The sequence below is a fragment of the Sparus aurata genome, chromosome 1 (assembly GCF_900880675.1).
Source record: "Sparus aurata chromosome 1, fSpaAur1.1, whole genome shotgun sequence".
NCBI classification, from domain to species: Eukaryota; Metazoa; Chordata; class Actinopteri; order Spariformes; family Sparidae; genus Sparus; species Sparus aurata.
In genome coordinates, this window is record NC_044187.1 from 29,182,024 (window position 1) to 29,206,322 (window position 24,299).

Here is a 24,299-nt window from a genome sequence, read left to right on the forward strand (position 1 = left end):
CCTAGATAATCAATCATCATTGATTATATGGGTTTTAATTATTTTCCTGAACACAACACTGCATCTACTGTCCCAAACTTTATTAAACATGGACATTTAAAATATATACAAACACACATAAGAACAAAATGTACATATATACAGTACAGTATTGGGGTATATGAAGGCATCGCAGATTATTATTTATTTTTTGACATACATTAGTTATTGATGGTTAAACCTTGCCAGTGAAAATAGGATGTCTTAAAAAATGGATGTAAGAGAATACGTTCAACTCCATTGAGGATTAATATCCATTAACATGAAATTTACATCAAAACGTAACTTATGAAAATGTTTTGAATACTATCATAACATAAATGCTTACCCTACATCCAAAACTGCTATTAACCTAAAAACAGATGTGAAGCCTTGATTTAATAGACATATACAGACATTACATCACTGTATCTGTTGCTTTCCCAGCACAGTTAGTTCTCATATCAGCTTACATAAATATACATAATGACAGCACTATACAAGCAGGATCAAATTAGAAACACTCGCGGTTAAGTGGTGCTTGAGATGCCTAATGCACCACTGACTCAACAAAAAGTTTCCAGGCGGATCTTGAAGTTATTCTCCTGGTGCCTCACTGCAATGCCATAGCGGAGCAGCATCTCTATGTAGGCTGGCCAGAACGTGTTGTCTATTGTCACGTACGGATCATGTGGTGTGTTCAGGACCTTGTTCATGAGAAGCTAGACAGGGAGAGACTCGTGTTAAGCAAAGGTGCAAGATGATACAGCTTATAAAAGGACACAGGCTGGCATTTAGACTGAATATTTTATAGCATTTGGTTTGTCTGATGGTTTCTGTTTGACGATACATACTGGAAAGAGGTGCACCACAATATTTGATATATCTTTTTTGCACACAGCACTATAACAAGTATTTTCCAAAGCATTTGAGAATGAGCCATAACAACGATGTAGATTACAACCTGACTATAACACATGTGCAGCACTTAAGGTTGTCAGATTTGACTGCTAAAGTTGACGGCTGTTGACTTTAATGACCTTACCTAACGGGTCAGTAATTCTGTAATTCATGAGGACTAGGATGGGTGGGATCTGCGATATAACTACTCACATCCTCACTGTGTAGTCTTGTTTTTTATAAATGTCACTACAGCAATAAGCAACAATAAACACACACAGCTCCTTCTTCCCAATAGGTATTTTTCAGGTGAAAAGACATTCAAAACTATTTTAAAAGAGAAAGATTTTTCACCAGGATTTGCAAGACTGGTGTTCATTTGAGAAATTTGGATTTGGTTTCTTAGTCAGACTCCTAAATGATAATAGGCTCTTTTAACATTAAAATGCAGAAATTATCAAAATGTTTACTCAACTTTGTGTTTTGTGACATGTTGATGTTGTAAGGTTATTAAAGCTGATTGAAATGACTGAGTAGTCAGACTGAGTGTCACGCAGTTCTCCACTACAAATCAACAATGTAATCCTGGTTGGTGCTCACTGAGTTCACCATTCCTGTGGATGTTTTTCTCAGTCATCAGTCTGACTGATTTTAGGTGTAAAGGTGCATGTACAGTACTGAGGGTCCAGAAATTAATGTGATTAATTATAATATGACAAAATAGCTGCTATGAAAAAGGACCTTCATCCTTTAAAAGGACTTGAACCATGAAGATGCATGTCACAGCACAGTTAATGAAACAGTCGCTACCATCAAACACTGTTCTGTATAGTTTATAACACTATATAAATATTTGTCTTATCTAAATAATAACTATTCAAATGATTTTGTATCCCAAACTTTTTTGGTTAAAAGTGTACCATGACATTTTCTAATAAGTAGATGTGAGTTCTATGAATGTAAAATGGAATCCTGCTGATGAAGGTAAAAAATAAACTACAGCATTTGGAGCTTTAAGTATTTTCTCTTGTCCTAGTTTGACTCACATGACCTAGATCATTAGTATAGGCCCTCTATAGAGCTCAACAGTGAGGTTTCGGAAGTGAAAATGCCATTCATATTCTGCATATAGATTTTGATTATTGGTCATAATGTCGTAACCATCCAAAGTAGACTTACCACGAGCTATCAGATTGTCAAACGATGATATATGATCCTGTAGAAGCCACAAGTCCGTATGATATCAGTCTTGTTTTGAGAAAAACATGTTTTATTCGCGATGTCATGGATAAGTACTACACTACCCACAATCCTATAGTGCAACAGCGACGTCTCTGATTGGTGGAGCTCACTGTTACCATGGAAATGTTTACCAAACCCGCGAATTTCATGTTAGCTAGTTACTGCTAACACTGAACTCTATGATCGTTTACCACAGAGCGACCATGATTTCACTTTCTGATCTACTGCGTTCATTTAGTGATGAGGAGAAGAGTTTATTAAGGTTTCAGCCGAACATGAAATTTGCAGGTTCGGTAAACATTTCCATGGTAACAGCGAGCTCCACCAATCAGAGACGTTGCTGTTACATTCGTAATGGTTTATGGGATGAGTAGTTGCTTTACTCTTAAGATAATTATGTACACAGTCTTGTACCTTTGCTTTTTTCTCAGTTTTCCAACATATTTTTTTGCGCCGAATTAAATGTTTTATGGTCACGATTCATCTGCTAGCTTATTGGCTTGGTTCCAGGCCTAAAACTCTTTATATAAGGATTTTATGAAACGTCAATGGAGTAAATGAATGACAAATTCACTTCCGGAACCGGAGCCGTTAAAAAAGTGGGCGGTCACTGTTGAGCTCTATTGGCGCTTCAAGTTAACAACAACAACTTCCAAGACAATTATCTAGGTTGTCTAGGTTTTCTCTTGGTTTCTATATATTGACAACTGTGCACCAAAAAAACCAAGGCAGCTTCACTGTATGTGAAAACCTCATAGGCAATAAACCAGATTCTGACTTCTTAAGTTTATCATTTACTCATTGCACATCTAAGCTATATATTTAGTTAATCAAAACCAACCTCAAGGATTTCATTAAGGGAAATCAAGTCCTCATCAAACTCTTGGGTCACGTTCTGAAAATGAAAATGAAACATGGTAAGCTGCATCGGAGTGGCAACAGCATGGCTTGTATAAGTAAACAGGTTGTAAAGGCACAGATGATTGTAAACAGGTCACTGCACCTTCTTCTTTTTGTTTGTACTGGGTTCATTCTGAGGGTGAGGGACGTGCTTCTCCAGTACATCCCCCAGACATGCCATCAGCCTTTCCTGGTATTGCTTCATTTTCTGGATTTTAGCCTTAGTGTCCTGCAATACACTGTGGAATACACACACAGATGTAAGTGATTTAAGGATATAAAAATAAGAAATAAAAATCATTGTTTCCCTTTGCCTTCAAACTCACCCGAGATCTGATATTTTCTCATTTTCTGTATTCAGTCTCTCAACATGCTCAGTGGCAGCCATCAAGGCCTGTGTCTTCTCCTCCAGCCACTTCTGTTCGCTAAAACAACCCACAAACTTTCAGATCAGTGTACAGAGCAAACCCAATGAAACTGCTCTCTCTTCCCTTCAGTTCTGAGAAAGCATTTACATGTATGAGGAAGGACAGTCAGTGTCTATGTGAAGGGTTACATACAGTTCCTTAGTTTCTCTCAGATTCTCTCTCTTTGCTTCGTAGCAAGAAACAACCATCTCAAGTTCAGAGCAGAGCTTAATCATCTGTGGAAAACAGAGTTGGAAAATGGAGTGCATAATTGTAACAATACAGTTATATGAAGAATTTCAATAAGAGGCATTCTACTGCTACTGTTTAAAATGCTGCATTTTAAACACTGACATACCTCTTCTTTTCCAGCTTGAAGTAAAATTTCAGAATTTTCTGCCAGCACTGGATGAAGCAACATAAACAAACAAATCAATGCATACAGTAGCTAAAATGCTAAAATTTGATTTGATCGCCTGTATTCGGAATTTGACACAGATCACAAAATCGAAAATTAAACCTTAACACCAATTTCAAACAAGAATAAATTGTTGCTTCTGAATATGGAACAACATTAAACTCTAACTGTGGCATCAAACTGTGGTGCTGATTTGCACTATTTATTCTTCCGTGGAAAATACTTACAGTACATCACATTATGTTTACGGTGTCTATCAGTGTGACTGGAGGACTTACATTTCGGCTCCACTGTCAGCCACTGCTTCAGTTCTGCTTCTGTTGCCATCAGTCGATTTACTGACTATTGGAGATGAAATTGATATTCAGAAGTTAAAAAGAACATAAAAACAAAACACACTTTAGAAGGAGGATTGAGTCATAGATTACCTATTGACTTGAGGTATTCAAATACTCTACTTTTTTAATGAAAAAAGTGCATAGGAACATTTTTTAGAGCAAAAAAAGTATTTGTTTGACACATTTTTAAACCTTTTGGTAAAAAGAATCTATAATTCTTTATAGTGATTTAACAGAGCTTGCATCCTTGTTCTTTTAGCTGATTATTAAATTCCAACAGATATCAATTCAAAACCTCAAGTAATGTAATGTAATGGATTGGATTTGTATGGCACTTTTCAAGTCACCCAAAGCGCCTGATAGGGTTCCAGGTTCCATTCATACACACACACACAGTCATACTGGTGGTGGTAAACTACGATAGTCGCCACAGCTGCCCTGGGGCAGACTGACGAAAGCGTGGCTGCCATTTAGCGCCTTCGACCACCACCTCAAACATACAGCAGTTATACACATTCACACAAGGCAAGGTGGGTGAAGTGTCTTGCCCAAGGACACAACGACCATGACGCAGTTTGCGGGGCGGGGATCGAAAAGCCAACCCGCTCTACCACCTGAGCCACGGTCGCCCCGAGTGACAGAAAGTACTGTAAAATAGAACGAAAGTGATGCTTTTTCACTCTCAGTTTGGTATAGTGAAAGACTCAGTATCTTAAAACAACAGGTGAGGATGAGATGTTTCAAGTTTGTGGAAGCTGGTTAGTTTTGTATGAAAACATTGAGCTAAAGTCTATAAATCACAGTTGGGCAGCTAGGTATGTATAATAGTATGTCTTTTGTAGTGTCATACACATAGGGAAGCATTTGATAACATTTCATAACACATTCATAGTTTTTTCATCCATATTTGCAACTTCTCTGAGGGGATGCATCTTTGACAGGAGTTGGCATGGAGTCTTCCTGAAATGCGTTCAGGGTTGTTAGTTGATGGTGCTAAAACAGCTAGGTTTGATGAGCTTTCCATGGCTGTCCATACTGTTCTGGTGTCTTCTGCCCTGTGCACCATCATTTTCTTGTTCATTTGATTGTTGATTAGTCAGATTAATGAGTAGTATTGCCTGTCTCTGTTAAGACCTTATCAATTATGTCTATAATAAAAGGGCTATCCAAAAAATTTTTCAAAGATAGTGTTCATGGTTTAGCTCTTGGGAAGTGAAAAGTGTTGGCTATTTAACCAAATCCTTTTGTTTAAATGTCATACATAAAAAATGATCTTGTGTAACCATGAAAGCTCAAAAAGCATATATAGAGGCACTGAAGTTTTTCTTGAGACATCGTTGTGAGGATACTGCAATGACACAGAACATCATCTCACCTGCTCTGTTGGATTCTCACAGAAATCTGGTTCGCTCAGTATGATCTCATTCTGAAGCTGCAACACAGAGACACACAGTCTGTACAGTCTGCAGTTTGTACAGTCTTTCCACATCCAGTGACTGGTTATAAAAGGACATGACTTTACCTTTTCCAGCTGAGCAAATTGATCCTCACACCTGTCCATCAGCTCACTCCAAGCGGCCTCTGACATCTCTGCTGCTGCCTGGTCGCTGGGATTCACCTCAGCCTGAATTAATAAAAAAATGTAAAAGAACATGGTGTACATAAAAGGTGTTAAGTTGTATACATGTATGGTGAGTAAAGTCCTCAATTACTTCAGTAAAAGTACCACACTGTAAAAATACATAATGACAAGTGAAATCGCTACTTGTGTAAGAAGTATAAGGAAAGTATATTCAAAGTTTGAAGTCACCTGTGAATGTACTATGAGTGTACTATTATACATGACAATGATTACAATATTAGTAGTGATGCATTAAGGTAAAAGCAGGATTTGACTGGTTGGTTGAAGTGATTAATTAGCCTAATTCCAGCTCATTTTCAACTATTAATTTTCTATCAATCGACAAATCATTTATGCTGCACTTGTATGTTATTATTGGGAATTTTAATGTACAACGAAAATGTGTTTTGTTGCAGGAATCTTAATTAATCAAGTAAGCTTATTTTAGATGTCAAATAAATGCAGTGGAATAAAAAGTACAATATTTCCCTCTGAGATGTGTTGGAGCAGAAGTAGAAAGTGGAATGAATAGGAAAAAAACTCAAGTTATATAGCAAGTACTTCAAACATGTGCATCACTGTGTAAATGTACTTAGTTGCATTACACCACTTGTTATGTATTTAAATATAACACATGAGTGAGTGCAGCTCAGAAAAAGTCTGCACAGTGAGCAGGTTAGGTCTTTTTAGCTAGTTTACGGTACTTTACGGTAGCAATATATTTTCGGTAATGGGCGCAAAAACGCCTCACACTAAATTATTATGTACAGACCTGCACAACAGGGGTTAGCTAAAGAAGGTGTTGTCTTACCATATTTTGTATTTTTCGCAGTTTTGCCTCCACGAAGCGGACAAAAACAACAACAGACCACGGACCTACAACTAGCAAACAGCCGCTTCCTTTTCAAAATACCGCCAACATTGATGACGTAACGTCTGCGACAGACGGAGTGCTGAAGAGCGCTGATGCTGCGCAGGACTGCGCAAGTGCGGTGAGTGCAGTTTTTTAATTAGCTCCTCGTAGTTAAGGCATAGATTAAATTGTCACCCGCAGTTTGTAAATTCGGTCCCCCACTGTTATCCATCCTGAAAACATAAAAGCAAATTTAAAGGGTAACTCCACCCTTGGATCTTGCACATTGAAGCGTGTTTACAGGTATTGGGGAGTACTACTACTGCATTTGTGACAAACGTAATAGAACGTACGAATATTTTGTGGCTACAGAGGAAGCTGCATGTGATCTGTTAAATTAGTCTACAGTGATGTCACCCAGTTGCTGAGATGCATTGTGGGTAATGTCTGCAAGACCTGTAAACAGACTTATTTGTAAATTTAGTGGACTTACCCATGGGTCTAAATGTGCTTCCAGTAATGTAGTTCTACGCAGTAAGGTGGATAGGAATATTCTTATCATTAACATGGTATTAACTGCCCTACAATAAGTTTAATGCGCCTTTTATTCACTTAGAGTAACAGAAAACAGACAGAGGTTTTTACTGTAAATGTCCTTGAGACTTGAGTTGACTTGAGTTACCGTTTTGATGACTTGCATCTTGACTTGACAGAAAGAAAATGATTTAAGACTCCACTTGCGACTTTGAAATTAAAGACTTGAGACAAGATGACTTAAAGTAATTTGTTTTATGTTTGATTAGATTTACTTAAATGAATATCAATAATTACATTACAATTTCAATTAATTGTTATTCAGGTTGGATGAATCGGCCAATGATATCATCATTAGATATGTACTCATAGTGTGTATGTTATCTTTACAAAGACCAGATACTGCAGTACTTTTTGGGAATAAAGTTACTTGACTTGGGACTTGACTTGACGCAACCTGTGACTTTACTTGACTTGACTTTCGTGAGATTTTGACCAAATGACCCGAGAGACATGTCTGATAAGAACCAAGTTTTTACCCAAATCAGACACAATTACCAAGAATTTAACAGACCTTCACATCAAAGCTAAATTCAATATTTTCTGGGGGGAATTCTGACATTATCACAGCAGCATATTGAAATCTGAAAGATCGGTTTAAGGAAAACCAGCAAATGTCAGATGAAAATGTAACGATTTCCTCTATGCGTCACAGCACTGCATTCAATTTCAGAACTTCATCCTAATGTGTCACACACATTAATGCCTGTATTGTTTTTATTTTTTTGTTAAGCGCAAACAGCTTTGTGTCTTTACACTTACTTTACATTTGCTAACATTTTTAATCTTGCACAAAATGCTTAATCAACCTATTTCTGATCATGCAGACTAAGCAAAGTTTTACTTGTGAGAGAGCACACGTGAGAGGTAAGAAAACTAAAATAAACACACACACACAGAAACACACACACTCACTAACAGGCACTCACACATACAGCATGGCTGGTTAAGTGCTCACTGTAGTGGAGTACACTGTCCTCTAGTCACCAGCAGGTGTCTCTGCTTGTCTCTCGACTGGAATTTGGTGCTTGTCAACATCTGCACTTCCTTTTTTCCTCCTTCCTGCTTCTTTCCCCTGTGTAGTTCAGAATTTCATGTGACAGTCTGATTACATTACCATTTTGACAGAACCAGTACTTTTGGTCCAACTCATGATTTTAAAGGATGAACCCATCAGATTTGGATGGGCTTCCAGATGACTGCCATCAGGGACTCCTCGGGTTCATTTCACTTCATTCCTTCATTTATCTGTTTGTTTATTTGTTTGATGTTTTTGCTCTGAGCAGCTGAGAAATTTCCCATCCCGTATATTTAGTAACTTTTACCTCATAATCATACCATATTTGCATTCTTTATTTCCTTTCAACACCCAAATTTTACCAGAATAATTTTCACTCTATATTGTATTTATTTCACTTGTAGTATAATTTCTTTATCATTTTCTGAGGATATTCTGTACATTCTTGATTTTCATCTCTGCTGTAAAAAAAAATGAACAAACAAACAAACAAAAAAAAAAAATTCCTGCTGGTGCAGTTTTGATTATATTAATTGTAAACCTTCACCCACAAAGGACAATTTGTTTATCATCAAACCAGCTTTGCAAAAATGGTTTGAAGGGTAACTCAACAATTTTACTCATTAGTGTCTTTACAAGTTTTGTGGAGCGTTACTGCTTATGTGAGGAAAAAAGTGTTTTAAAGCCTTTTGTGTTTCCAGAGGGAGCTGCATGTCATCTGATGAACTGCTTCCAGAGATGTCACTCAGTGGCTAAATTACATTGTGGGTAATGTAGGCACCAGGTTTTCAAAAGAAAAAAAAATGCATGGAATAAAAAGGTCATTTGTTTTAATATAACACTTATAACACTTTATAGAGTATAACGCTCAACTTGTGGACCGCTTTTCAAAACCTGGCACCTACATTACCCACAATGCAATTTAGCCAGAAAGTGACATCACCAGAGGCAATTTATCAGATTACATGCAGCTTCCCCTGGAGCCATGAAAGGCTTTATACTACTTCTTTATGCTACTTTTTCCACATATGCAGTTGTGCTGCCAAAGACATGTAAACACACTCAAATTGGTAGCATTGCCCTTTAGAGAAGCACTAACTCTTAATTATTAATTTTGACTGTTTCTGCAGCCTTTGGTTCATCTGTCTGACTTTTCACAGCGTCGTGGGAACTGCTGTCGCATTGATAAAAAAATAATATTCTTTCTTATTGTGCCGCTGCGTGTCATCTGCAGCGTAAATCATCCCTCAAACTCCATCTGTCTGTGATCTGAAGCCTACACTGATGCCACTCAGACTGTAGCAGCGAGGCAGAATAACTTCCACATCAGGAAGGAAGACTGTCATTTATCTATTTTTTTCTTTTATTTTTTTTTACTTAATTAAGAGTACAAAGTATCCAACATACAACAACCAACCTGCAACCTGCTCACTTCTCTCTCTCTCTCAAACACACACACACACTGACTTATTTATAAGACGAACAAGCACATAGGTTTGCTGTTTTGGTTGTGATGATGTTAATCTATCAGAGGTTGGCTGGAGCAAAACTGGATGAACAGTTGAGTCCAAAAGGTGACTTTGACCCACAAAACATGCAGAAAAATCAGCTGCATTGGAGACTTTACATGTCTGTGTTTACTATGTTCCAAAGCCACACATCCCCAAAGATCACACAGCCTGGATTATTTGAATGATCAACTAGAATTTGATTAATATGCAAATTTCCCAACAAACTGTTCCATTTGAGCCCTCAGCGCAGCCTAATTAATCAACAGTTAAAGGAAATTAATACATACATCAATTCTGTCAGGAACATGCTTAGTTCAATCGCCCGTAAAATTGAAGTTTGAAGTATTAACTGGCTCCACAGGAAGGCTATGATTAAAACTCTACAATTCAGGCAAGCCAGGCAAATATAAAGTCATTTACTGATCTCTTCTTTATATGTATTCATTAATGACGATGATGATGATGATAATAATAATAATAATAATAATAATAATAATAATAATAATAATAATAATAATACTAATATGTTGATGGACGGTTTTTTTTGCTGTTTGAGAAGACTAACTGGAAGCATCAAACTAATTAGATCATTTTAAAGCTTGTTTTAAATGCTGTCACTCGACCAGCGTCGCAAATATGAGTTCACTGTGCACCTGAGACTTAAAATAATACAAGAGAGAGGGGGGAGGAAGGGATGGAGAGAGAGAGAGAGAGAGAGAGAGAGAGAGAGAGAGAGAGAGAGAATAAAGTAGGGGAGGGGATGAGATGAAAAGAGAGAGGGCTGTACTATTGTTTCAGTAGGGACTCATGCATCAAACTTCAATTTTCCGGACGATTGAAGTAGTGATTTTTTTCCATCTTGAAGTGAAATACTGAAATACACTTAAGACCTCCAGATTAATTACCACGAAGTGGTCCCACAGACTGTAGTATTACTTATCGCCGGGCCCGCCTGACAAGCCCCCATAAAATAAGCAAGTGAAATCCATAAACTTAGGCTGCCTTAACACTCTCTCCCTTCATAAATATGCTTGATTCAGAATGGGCTGCACAGGAGGCGCGCACGCGCACACGCACGCCCACAGTATTGTAATATAGGCAAACATCTAGAAGAAGAAGAAGAAGGGTCCGTTTTTAAATCTTCTTACTCGCAGGTCAGTCAACACAATTTGGAGACGCCTCTAAAAATCAAGAGTTACCTTCAATTTACTAAAAACCAGAATAAACACTATTTATATTTCTTATTTAGCTGTGATGAGGATAAACATTTAATATTTGGTTGTAAGCATACTATAATGCAGTTGCAAACAGAAGAAAAAGGACATTTTAACCGTTTATGAATAAGTATAATATAGTGAACTTATATATTAGTATAAGTATTTGAAAACATTCATAACTTCTTCTATCAAGACATATTTTTTTTGAATCAATCCAACTTTAAAATGCACTTTTACAAACACTAATATACGCGTTCAACCGCATTGTAACGTGTTATACACCGTTTGTTGAATTATAACAGGCTGCTTATAAATGCTAAATGTGGGTTAAAGAAAAGTAATTTTACCAAAGGACTAATTTCCCTTCAGAGAATTAACAATAGCTTCAGCCGCATTAAACGCGTACAGGTCTATAAACTTATTCAGGTTGTCCGGAATTAACAAAAAGTGGAGAGAAAAAAACCAAAACAAAACACAGTGACTGTGTAAAAGCAGTGAGAAGAAGACAGGCCTACTTATCATTTCTGTGCACAAAGAGAGTTAAACGGGAGGCAGCCTTTTGAGTTCCTCTTCTGGACACTCTCTCTTTCTCACATCGCCATGTTTTCAGCTTCATTAAACTCCTTAAAGACAAAAGAAATAAAGAGGCAGAAGAAGAGGAAAAAAAGGGGGCTGAAGAAGAAAAGAGAGATGAGAAGAAAACAAACAAAGGGCTCCCTAACCAGACTTTGGCATAAATGTCACAGTCGCAACTCTTTATGGCTCCCTACTTAACATTAAAAACACTTTCAACAAAAATCCATTTCTTGTTTAGAAGAAAAAAAAAAAAAAAAAAAAAACCTTCTTGGACAGAAGTCAAACATATTATTCCGGAGCTAAAAAGCGGAGAGAGACAAGCGGCTCACAAAAAAGGGGCAGTTTCATTGTAATTCATTGACTTGTTCAAAACGCCAGGCGAAGAAAAGGGCCAGACATTAATAGCCGCAGATGCCCTCATGAAGGGAGAGTCTATGTAGGCATTATGGCCTTTGTTCGCACCCAGTTAAACTGTTTAAAAGGAGGGTTAACTCAATCCATCAAATTGTCTGAAATTGTGAGGAAATTTCAAAAACCATATGGCCTCCAAACGTTTGCGTCCTTTTTGTGCGGTGGGACACACTTGTCTCAGTATTGCTGCCTGCGGGGGACCGGCCCTGCTCCTTTGTGGCTCGTCCCATCAGGGAACGCTGCTCATTTGTCCCCACTTTTCATGCTTTACGCTCAAAATTACGGCCCAGTCCCGCAGAACAAAAAAGGTCTATAAAGGCCCGAGAGAAACTGGCCCAAAACTTTGTGTTTTTGTGGCATCCTCGCCTTTTTTTCCCCCCGGCACCAGATTTGTGTTTCTCACATAAATTTTTGCCACGAATGGAGAAACAAGTCTAAGGGTCAAGAAGCCACGATACGCATTTAAGGACGTGAAAGGAGACGTGAGATTCCGGGCCACAAAATGTTTAGAGCATCCTAGTAGAAAGGGACACAAAGGGGACAAAATAGTTGAGAATAATAACTGTGAGCAGGCCGCTGGTGATGGGCTTCACACGCCCAGATTTGGCAACGAGAGCGTGTTTTCTAAAATGATTTTTTTTTTTGTCCTCGCTTGAGAAAAAAAAAAAGAAAGAAAAGAAAAGAAAAATAAAAAGAAATCCCAGGCTTTTATATCCATGATGATAAAAAAAACCCTCGATATTAATTCAAGAATTACAACATAAAAGATATATTCAGAAAAGCCATTTTATTCCCATAGTAGCCTATATACATTACAGTCTGTGCATTGGTTTTCAAATAATGTCCTGATTTTAGAAAGGCACTTACAGGTGTACAAAACATAACAAATTTATAACTGTAAATCTATTGTATCCAAACAATAAATCTAAAAAGTAGCATACAGCTCGTCAAAATCACCGCAAGGTTCACTTTTGTTTTCTCGCCATCGCTTGAGCATTCCCAGGAGAAAAAAAACAACAACAACGCACAACTGTGAATGTCCGAGTTTGCGTTTTTTTGCGATCATCAACACCACCACCACCATCATCATCATCATCATCATCATCATCATCATCATCATCATGCACCGCAGCATCGGGACGCCGAATGTGAGCAGAAGTCAAGGGTCACAGTCATGAGGAGGAGGAGGAAGAGGAGAGCCGGCAGTGACTGAGTGACTCAATGGCGATTTGGCTCACAGAGAAAAACTCAAAAAACAATTAAATTAAAAAAAAGAAAAAAAAAATATTAAAGTAGAAATAAATAGATTATGATCACAAATCAAAGCATGCATTTACATGCAAAAAATATGAAAAACTGGAGCACTTTCATAGTGGTGTGTGAGGGCAGGCCTTGTAGGAGAAGCTGTGGAACAGGTGTGTGTGTGTGTGTGTGTGTGTGTGTGTGTGTGTGTGTTTAAGTGAGAGTGTAAGTGTGCGTGCGTGCGCGCGCGTGTGTGTTGGCCTATAGTGTAAAAAAATAATAAGTTACTCACGTCATTTTAGACCATATTGCTTTGATTGCAAGAAGTAACAGTTTGCTAATGAATACATTGTAAAATACCACTGCATATTTCTTGTTCTGTGTTCATGCTTCACTATGAATAGGTCTATCTGTGCCGATATAAAAGTCATACATTTTGGTACATGTTCTGAGATATGGTATACAATATAAGCAGTAAGTTACAAGTCCTCGGGAGGATTTTCTTTATCGTCTTTTTGTGTTTGTCGACCTTCCAGCGCCACGCTGCGCCATCAGTCATCCACATCAATCTCCACGTCCTCGTCCTCTGAGCACTCTTTACTAGTTGTGTGGTCTGAGAACGGAGACAGCGGCGACGTCCGCAGTTTCTGAGCGAGCTCGTGCTCCTGCTGGCCGCCCCGCGCGGGGGACTCTCCTCGCGGGTGGCCCAGCGTGCCGTTGGCGCATTTCTCCAGGTCCGCCAGCTTGGCGAGCTTGTCCAAGGGGACCTGGCCGATGGCCTTGGCCGACTCCACGTCGGCCTTCATCTCCTCCAGGTCCCGTTTTAGCTTGGCCCTCCGGTTCTGAAACCACGTGATGACCTGCGCGTTCGTCAAGCCCAGCTGCTGGGCGATCTGGTCCCGGTCGGCCGGGGACAGGTACTTCTGGTACAGGAAGCGCTTCTCCAGCTCGTAGATTTGGTGATTGGTGAAGGCCGTTCGAGACTTCCGACGCTTCTTCGGGGTGGTTCTCTGGCCGAACAGAGTCATCCCGTCCCGGCCTGTGAGGGAGAGACAGAGGCTGGGTGAAAATCATTCAATCACGCAGGTGCGGGGCTTCATCCGCACCGCCGCAGCGCGCGCGTAAAAGCGGCCCAAACGCAAAATAATAATAATAATAATAATAATAACAACAACTATGACAGTGCCGCTATATGTGGAACAGTAAAGCCTTCAGCTAGTGTGGGAACAGGACATTACAAGAATATTACACAGGTACCGCTGGGAAATATTGAGCTCCACACACGAGACCTTAATATTAAAAAAAATCTGAGGCGATTTATTTCGCTCAGGAGCAGCACAGAACATTTACACGCCTTTGTTCAACAGGACATATTTAGAGGAAAAATACGCATTTAAAATTTCACAAGGAATTGTTTCGTCGAGACAATTAAACAGGCACATGTATAACGGATGGAATGCACGACAGGCTGCAAAATACAAGGTGTAACCAAACGGTTATTTTCTCCTTGGTGCAGGCCACTGAATACGTACATTAAATCAGATAAAGCCCCTCGAATTTAATTGTAAAAAGCCGTGCGCAATCTGTGTTTTTCGGTGTGGAGATGTACCTTCGGCAGCCTGTAAAACGCTGACTTCCAGCCCCTTGAAGGTCTTGCTGGCCAGCTCCTCCAGCGCGCAGAGCGGCGAGGTCTGGGTGAGCAGAGCCCGGCTGGACAGAGGGATGCTGGACGGGCGGTGCTTCTCAGAGGACGAGATTAGATGAGCCGTGCCGCAAATCGTGTAACTTCGTTTCACGGACGGTTTGTTGAGGATGTCCTCGATGCTGAAGGGGGTCAGCGGCTTGTTGGAGTTGGCTGGAGGCGGCAAGTGGTCCAGCGGACTTCGCCTCCTGTTTTCCACTGCATCACATTTGGCCACTTCTTTGGATGTCATCATTGGTTGTGCGCAGAGTTTATGCGGGACTTGGTTGGGGAATATTCAGCGGGTAAAAACGAGCTAATCTGTCGAAGGGGGGGAAGAAAAAAAGTCACATAACAGTTGGGAGGTTAAAAAAGACGCGGAGGAGAGGAGAGGGGCGAAAAGAAAATCTTATTCCAAAATGGGATGCCTTCAAAGTGTCGATCCTCGGGAGCAGCAAGTCCGCAGGAGTGAGATGCCTCCCTGAAAATGGCGAGGTCCAAAGAGTTGACGATTACTAACAAGTTATCATTGATTGGTAGGTAATCAATTATCTCCAGTGGCACTTTCGCCCTCTTCCCTTTCACTCTTTGACTATGTTGCAGTCCAGTGCGGGGCTTTTTGCGACTGGGGGTGTCCCATTAATTAGGACGCATGGCTGGAAGGAGGAGGAGCCCGGCGGAATTATAATGCTTTGTGCTCTTATCATCTTTGGTCTAATTTAGTCGTGTGGTGAGATACCAGAATAGGTATATGGGGTAAATGAGGGGAAGCAGAGAGAGGGAGAGAGAGAGAGAGAGAGAGAGAGAGAAAGAGAGAGAGGGGGAGAGAGGGAGAAGGAGAAAGAGAGAGATGAGGGGGAGAGAGATCACAATCCGAAGCCTATTTAAGCGTTTTTATGCGCCAAACTTTGGTTCAGTTGAGCCGGAGTTGTTTTATTTATAAGTGTTTGGATTATCCAGGATGCTGCCAAAAAATAGGGGGGGGGGAAAAGACAAGTCGAGTCAGGTGTTATCTTAGATGTTTCAGATAGTCAGAAGGATATTTTTCCTCGACCCAAAGCGCGGATGATCCTTTGTTTTGTAAAGGTAATGTCGAGCTGGGCCATATATCAGCTCTGATGATACCTCCTCTGGGGCGGGAGAGAAGGAGCAGCATGCATCCCTCTCAGCAACGCCAAATCCGAGCCATAACTCAGGCGAAAGGGCTCCTTTTATATCATCCGAGAAATATTTCATCTGCTCTCAAATTTCCCCGCGTCCTCCAGGTTTGACATGATGAGTTTATTTTGGTGCCGGGCGGAAAGAAAATAAAATAAATCGGCGACGGGCTGTTTTGGGCGAACGAAATTTTACGCAGTATCCTGCAGACCAAATATACAGTTGTTTGTATTTTCTTATAAATCTGTAAAACTATTTATTATTATCGCTTTAAAGAAAAAAAAGAAAAGAATCAAAGATAACATTTTTTTTAAGCCGATTTTTTAAAGGGATATCAGGTTTAATTTGATCTTTATATTAACAAAATTACCAATAATTCTACTGCGGAAAAAAAGCCATTACTACTAGCACTCATTATTAACATTATTATCATTAATATTATTATTATTACTGCTTGCACTTTGTTTGTTGGTGTTTCATGTTGTTGTCGATGCTGATATGACAGTGCTTTTATTTTGTAGCATCACGTCTTAAGCCTCAGTAATGAATGTCCGAATAATATCGTCGATTTAAGCGTCACGTCACTGACGGACGGACAGTAAAAATAAAAATATCAACAGAGTGATGTTGATGATGATGATGATGATGATGATTATGATGATGATGAGGAGGAAGGGGACAGAGTGTGAGAGAGGATAAAATAAATGCGTTGTAGCATTTTACGGTTTGTTTTTAGCCTAGTTAATTTAAATGTAATTCTCCTGTACTATTGTTTTTACCTCTAGCGTCATTTTATTTATTTATTATTCTTTTTTAAAAACAACAGAGAACTGTATTTAACCAGCCAAATGATTTTTACCACACTCTTTAGGCCGTTCAGCCATAACATTAAATACAGAGCTCATATTTGAGACAGGACAGGGAACAACATCACGCTGACACCTTGATTTTACCCAAACTTTCACTTTTTTTTCTTTGTTGTTTAATAAGTAAAAAGAACAAACAAAGATATAGAGAGAGAGAGAAGAATGAACTTTTGCTGACAGTTTTTTCAAAAAGGTTCTGAAGTTACGTGTCCGGTTGAACTTTATGAGGTTATGAAGGAGGTAAAAAGAAAAAAAAAAAAAAAAGAAAAGAAAGAAAGCAGGCAGGCAGTTAATATTTGCTGCTGGTGGGGGGTCAGATCTGATTTCAGAGGGAACTGCTCATTGGGTGTTGTGTTGAAACATGACCACAGACCTCTGAGCACGTTTCTTTTGCATTTCCCTGGAGTTTCTTTTAGCACTCAATTAGTTTCACCAAACCATTTACAAGAAAGAATTCAAATATAGGAAAATAATAATAATACATGGCAGGTAAATTTAACAAGGTTATTTACAAAATGAGCTTAATTAATGTATACTGTAGCTTTTATGAGGGCAAACAAAATTGTTTATGTATGAAAAAAATATGAAATTATAGAAAAAAAAACGTTATATTATTAAAGGTGCACTGTGTAGGTTGGGGAAGAAATATTAATAAGAAGAGAAGGATCTTCATTAACTGAAATAAACAAACTATTTTTTTTCCATGACTGAATAAACTTACGTTGTTTACATGTGGCGGACCCTGCCCCCTTTCGAGCTTCAAACAGTGTTCTTGGGCGTTATTTTCCTCTGTGAACAGCTTGTTTATTGAGTTATATAAACAATAAATATTACTTGATTAATATTGTAAATATAAAAAATACTGAGTTTGAATTTCTTCTCCAAAACCACACAGTGCCCCTTTAAAACAGCAGTAGAGTGTCAGGCATTATGTTACATCATTTACTACCAAACACATGCATAACACAATTAACTTTAAAATAATAAATTCTCTGGCACGTGTTGTGAACAACAACACTGCAAAATGCATTGAACAGCACACAGGTGAACATTATCAATATCATGTTTGCTTCCAGCTTTTGGGGGGCCGAACTGGGTCACGGTGCGGGGCTGAGCTGGGTCACTGTGTTCAGTGCCTGTTTATTAAAGACAGATATTTGTAGTGGTGTGTCATCATCTTGGTGTCCCGCTTGCCAAGGTCAACGACATGGGCCTGCCTCTCAGCTCTCCTTTAGCCACACTACTTAATCTCTTAAGCTACTAGACTGTGCAGGGGACGTTCGCTGGCAGGGGACAAGATGGACCACATCACTGACTGTCTGGAAAAATGACTCTCTCTGATGCTCTATTCAGGCCTTCTGGTGTTTGGTTTGCCTTTTTCAAGGTGTGCTGGACTCCTTTTTTTTTTTTTTTTTCTTTTTTTTGTCATTTTAATGGACTAGTATTGAATTTATATTTCGTAATAACCCCTTTCAAGAGCTCTGGTTAATCATAATCCAGTAGTGTTAGTTTACAGTATTTTTTACAACGCTCCCGTAATCTGCTACTTAAATGTATTTACAGAACACTGGAGCCCATTTTTTCTTCCCAACCAGGTGTTGATTTAGGCCTTCCACACTGCGGTCTGTTAGCTTAAAGTGCCATCCTGCAATATGTGTTAGTGACATCATGCAGGAGGAGACACAGCACTCACTGCGGACTTAGACTGCGATTAGACAGCTGCAGGGGAAACTATCCACATTGTAGCCATTTTGTGAGACCCCAAAGATGGGTGTCGTGTCTCCCCTCTCCCAAAGGCCTGCCTGTTATCTCACATGACACCAGATATAGATACACAGAGGGAGAGAGGAGGAGAGATGCCTCGGATGTGTCTCTCAGTTTAAAACATGTACTGTATAAATCACACGTCATTACCAGAGGTCACTGGCTGAGGAACACCATTGGATGGTTTCAGCGCGGGGGCCAGTCTGGTTGGAGGAGAGTGGATTTATCTGGCAGTTGGATCTCTGGAGAGGCAGCCATATTTTATGTGACTAGAGATGTAATAACAGGCCTCTGACAAATCCCTGACGGCCTGGCTTCTCCTGCCTCGCAGTGCGGTGCCAGTGCTGCTGGAACAACGGATCATAAGCGGCGCCATTATCGCGGTGATACACGCGGACTGCACAAACGGTTTTCTCTAGGGTCAGGCGCTGTTGGCTGGGACTCTCACAAGGGTCTTGTTAAAGGGTTAGTTCAACCAAATCACAAAGAAAAAAACAGCGCTCTCATTTAGCTCTAGCGGTATCCATCCACGCAGTTGTGGTTTTAATTGACAAAATATTCACCATGAGACTTTAGGAATCAGAGTTTTATTCATTCACAAGCGTAATTACATGTGCAATATAATAATGACGAAATAATGGCACCCCACAGCACCAGTGCAACAAAAAATACTTCAAAGCGACACTACGTCGCTCACAACGAAGAAATAACTAATTTATTTTCTTCCAGGCTACAGCCACCCTCGGTCTGGTGTGACCATTAGCTTCCGGCAGCTAATGTTAGCAGTGATACTGTATCTTTACTGTATCTTCATACACTGCATTTTAGTTAATAATTTACGCATAAGTAGAGGCAAGTCATAACTTTTCGTTTAAAGGTGCACTATGTAGTTTTGTAAGAAATTTGGGGAAGAAATTTTAATCGGCAGAAAAATCTTCACTGATGGAATTCAGGCTTCATCAACCAAATTCAACAAACTATCTTCGTTTTCATGACTCAATAAATTAGTCAAACGAACTAGCCTTAAAGGACAACACAATTTCAAACTGATTTACCTTGATTATATGTGGCGGACCCTGCCTACCTTTCTAGCTTCGAACGGTGTTCTGGCACCTTATTTTCCTCTGAGAACAGCTTGTTTATCCAGTTATGGATAAAAAAAAAAATATTTCTGAGTTTGTATCATTATCTCATTAATATTGTATATTTTACCTTTAGAGTTTCTCAATTTCATTTCCAAAACTACCAATGCAACCTTAAATTAGCTGAAACCAAAATTAGCAGCTCAAGTAGCATTTTGGCAAATACATCTCTCAATTATTCAATCATTCATCTTCTTTGTATTAAGTAAGAGGCAGAAATCTCTGAGACCACCTAGAAGGATGAGCCCCAAACTATCTGCATAGATACATCTCTGTAGGTGTGAAAGTATGACTGGTTTCAGATTGTTTATTTAAGTAAAAGTAGAAATAAAATAATGCATTATCATGTCTTGCAGTCAAATTCTCACCGAACTAAAATAATGCTATTATTAAAGTATAAAATACTGCATTTATTTATACTGCTTCATTTTTTTTGTTTAAGTCAGTTGAGGTGAAGCTAGTGAATTTCATTTCATTGTTGGGTAGCTTTCCATAAAAAATAAGTTTATATGTTATAATGTCATTATATGTCTTCTTAAAATCTTGATCTACACAGTTACTGGCAAATACAGCTGTGAGATAAATAGAATGGAGTGAGGAGTACATGGTGGGGTAAAGCATGAAGAAACTAAAGTACATCAAATATATAATCAAGCATACTGCTTGAGTAAATGTACTTAATTACATTTTGGGTGAACCAGCCCTTTAAAAATGAAAGCTCATCTCTATTCTACCTGCCAACAAACTGAAATAGAAATAGTCTTTCATAAGGTTTGATGAATGGTTGAAAAAACGAAAAGGGTTGCTACTCAGTCCGTACAAAATAAATTAAGAGAAACATAAAAATGGAGTCAATAAATTAACCCGTCATGACTTTCTCCTCGTGTGAGGAGAAGCAGAAACAGGTGCACAGTCTCCCAAGAAATACAAGAAGTGCTGGAGTTACCCCATGGGGAGTGTATAATGCAGAGTTACTCTCTCCTTAAAGAAACCTTTTCATGGGTCTCTGGCTGAAGTAATACAAAACACACTCACTGCTGTGGACTCTATAAAGAACCACTCACTCAATAAATAGTTTGACACCAGCGTTTTAATGCTGAGAACGTGGCAACATCGTGTTTTTACCCCTTATGATGACAATAAAAAGTGGAGCCATCCGATCTGTTTCCTGTGTACTACCTGGTGGAACAGTTGCTCCTCTCTCACTCGTCTGCCAGCCAGTAACAGACTGGCTGCACGCCCCTGATCGTACTGGTGTGGTTTGGGGCCTGTACACTTGTTGTTGGCGCAGCTTGAACATAAGCATTCCTAATTTACAGAAAGCACACTTTGAAACGGCACATATGTGGCCATGGGATACGAGTCCGTGCCACGCCAAAGTCGACCATTAACCCTCTGAAAACATGTTTCACCTCGTTTTTACTCATCGTCTGGCAATCTGTTCTTTTCATCTGGAAAAAGCAAGCGGTTTGACAATTACCCAACAGCCACTACCACATGCTTTCAGCGAACTGCTTTCTCCATATTCACAGGCTGCTGATGGATCCCTCCACTGCACTATGAATGCCACAGCGCAGCACAAGATAGTGCTTCATTTGAATGTGCTTCCTTTCTCATCTACACTTCACCATAAAACACAGTAAGCAGTGATGCTGAGGGATTGTGTTATTTGGGATGGCCAGGGTGGCAAAGATTATTCACCGCCTTTGGTAATAAAAACTGCCAGAGGAGAACTGAGGAGAATTATGACAGCAATCCTTTAGTTTTCGTTTGTGGAGGCTGTTTTTTTTTATTATTACTATTTGATGCAAAGACTTGCAAAGGAGGATAAAGTGACCTGGAGGTGAAAAACAACAGAAAATCCAATTTGTCACGTTCACAATTGTAAATACCAGCTGCATTTCTGTTGATTACTCACATGTAAAATTATAGATTAAACTGGATTTTATTATTTACCACTTCCTGTTTATTGCAGGCTGTGTCATTTTTTAACCCGCGATCCAATCAAGATATTGGTTCAAGCTTTAAAGGGGCAGTGTGTAGTTGTGGGGGGCAAAAAATTCAAACTCAGAATTTTAATATTCACGATACTAATGAAGTATTAATACAAACTCAGAATTTTTTTTTTCCATAACTGAATAAACAAGCTGTTCTCAGAGAAAAAATATGGACCCAGAAAGCTATTTGAAGCTAGAAAGGTGGCAGGGTCCGCCAGATATAAACCAAGTAAAACAGTAAGAAATGGTGTTGTCCTTTATGGTCAGTTTGTTTATTCAGTCAAAGAAAAGAAAGATAGTTTGTTTATTTAGTATGTTTAGGCATAAGATCAGTCAATGAAGATGTTTCTCTTCTGACTGAAATTAGAAATCATTCCCAGAAGTACATATCGCACCTTTAATCGTAAGTGTTATCAATGATTCAAATGTGTACTTAAAATAAGACCACAAGGCCACTCTAATTACATGAAGTGGGTTTGGGTTGTGTTAATTCAATGCCCACAGGGGCTTTTCCAATATGGCCGCATGGGAACAAATGCTGACAGGTCAGCTGTTCTTTCAGCGAGGAGAGGAATGTCTCCTTTTCTCCTCCTCACTCCCTCTTCTTCATTCCCTCCATCCTTTGTCAATTATTTCTCCTCCCTCTTCTTTTCTCTCTCTCTCACTCTTCTTTATGTCAAGTCTCCCTCCCAACACACACACGTATGCACACAAACATTGTGTTTGAGAGATGGCCTCTGTCTTTCAATTAGCCTGCAATGGCCCTCTTACAAGGCTGGCGTCTGGCGAGTTAGGCCCGCAGCAGATGCTGCTGTGGATTGGCCGTTCATCTGCAGCCTGCAGACTGTATTGAATAGTCATTAGGGTGGAGCTGACTATTCATGACAGAAGAAGTGGCTTTGTGTGGGAGGGGATGCTACTACATCAGGTTATCTTTATTCTCTTGTTCTCTGTGGGGCTTTTACAGTGTTCAAAGTAGGGGGCTCTGATTAGGAGGATAAACAGATAATGAATGGTGGCGCTGCTTGACAGTAATCTCAAGTGTGGTTTCTCTTTTTTTAATTGTCAGGTTGTTATGGTTTGTTGTATCATTTTGATCAAAGATAGAGAGGAGGAAGCGGAGAAGGAAATAAAAAGAGGCCGACAGCGACAGAGAACCCCCCGTTGGGCTGAAGAGCCACGAGCCAGTCTGTTGCATTTGTGTATGATTTGTCGACTCTCAGTGGGTCCGTTCATGAAGCACCTGGCAACCCTGCACAGAGGAATATGGTGGCTGCCATGACCATACACCAACACACACGTTACCATATGCCCCCATTGTCATTCCAATGAGCTCGGACAACATTCACTTTACCCTCCTTTCAGCAAACGCTATCAATACAAACCCCATGTGGAGGGGCCCGGGTCAAGAGGATGACTCACTACAAAGTGGCCGCTGACACACAGAGAGGCACAAGCAGACACACACACACACACACACGCATATATACGCACACACCCCGCTGCCTCCCTCTGCTCCTCCTCCTCCTCCCCTCCTGAACCCCCGTAGGCTGGACTGAGGAAATGTGAATTAGCTTCATCAATGCAGAGGTTAACATTGCGCAAAGACGATGTTGACCTCTCGTTGTATTCTTGGTTTGATGTCTTTCTTAGGGCCAAAAGCTTATGAATAAAAATGGCGAGGGGAGAGGCTGACAAAGGGATTTGCCTGACTAATGCCAAGGGAAAGCCCCTGAGGGAAAGCCTGGTTAAGCCCAACACCATTGAACCCCCCTGATGTATTATCAATCATGGAGTGGCTCACACTGCGCTCTTATTGTTTTTGCCATAATTGTGTCACAATAGCTTTCATTTGTCTCTAATAAAAAGTGTCTGCATTCATCATGCTAATGCAGTGACAACATAAATAATACACATGGCGACCTATAGCGCCTTCTTGAACATGTACCATTAAAAACGTGCGCAAAACATATGTGCTGCCTGGTTGTGGATGCATGATTATAAATAATTTAATTTCACTTTAATGTGTAACAATTAAATTACTAAAATATTTTTTTTCTCACAGACATCCTGTGGTATCAGCCACGTGGCTAGATTGTTCCAGTTTTGAGTTTTTTAGATGACATTCAATAAAATGGAGGTCAATGGAACTTTAATTTGAAGGTCACAGCATTGAAAAAAAATAAAATAAAAAAAACTTCACGGAATAGTGTCTCAGTTATTTTGGATAATCAACTATACAGGCCGTCAACAGTTTGTCTATTTCTGTGGTTGAAAGTCGGGATGTGCGCGATTAGTCGTAAAGCCGGTTAGACGTTTGTGCACCTGCCAGTCAGCACCACTCCGTTAAACCTAATATTACATCCACCAAGGAGGTTATGTTTTCATTTACGTCTGACCATTTGTTGGTTGGTTATCCACAGAA

The 24,299-nt window shown here is 39.6% G+C and overlaps 2 protein-coding genes across 2 annotated transcripts; both read right to left on the reverse strand.

The window, feature by feature from the left end:
• Positions 1–59: 59 nt before the first annotated feature.
• Positions 60–6,792, reverse strand: cenpk (centromere protein K). Its single transcript, XM_030397591.1, has 10 exons — positions 6,656–6,792; positions 5,746–5,847; positions 5,599–5,655; positions 4,164–4,227; positions 3,826–3,872; positions 3,621–3,703; positions 3,387–3,485; positions 3,164–3,299; positions 3,002–3,055; positions 60–740 (listed from the first exon to the last, which is right to left on the reverse strand). Exons 1-10 carry the CDS (start codon positions 6,656–6,658, stop codon positions 585–587), a joined length of 801 nt encoding a protein of 266 aa, XP_030253451.1. The 5' UTR covers positions 6,659–6,792; the 3' UTR covers positions 60–584.
• A 6,000-nt stretch (positions 6,793–12,792) lies between these two features.
• On the reverse strand, positions 12,793–15,670 carry lbx1b (ladybird homeobox 1b). Its single transcript, XM_030411949.1, has 2 exons — positions 14,876–15,670; positions 12,793–14,305 (listed from the first exon to the last, which is right to left on the reverse strand). The coding sequence occupies exons 1-2, from the start codon at positions 15,201–15,203 to the stop codon at positions 13,818–13,820; spliced, it is 816 nt and encodes a 271-aa protein (XP_030267809.1). The 5' UTR covers positions 15,204–15,670; the 3' UTR covers positions 12,793–13,817.
• Positions 15,671–24,299: the final 8,629 nt, after the last annotated feature.

Bases quoted from the DNA above. Each gene is read 5' to 3' on its own strand.
- cenpk (XM_030397591.1), bottom strand. The intron at 5,656-5,745 runs GTAAAGTCATGT...TCTGTGTTGCAG, and splicing joins AATTTGCTCAGCTGGAAAAG to CTTCAGAATGAGATCATACT. The intron at 3,486-3,620 runs GTATGTAACCCT...GGGTTGTTTTAG, and splicing joins CTGAGAGAAACTAAGGAACT to CGAACAGAAGTGGCTGGAGG.
- lbx1b (XM_030411949.1), bottom strand. From the start codon at position 15,203: ATGATGACATCCAAAGAAGTGGCCAAATGTGATGCAGTGGAAAACAGG. The intron at 14,306-14,875 runs GTACATCTCCAC...TCTCCCTCACAG, and splicing joins CGTTTTACAGGCTGCCGAAG to GCCGGGACGGGATGACTCTG.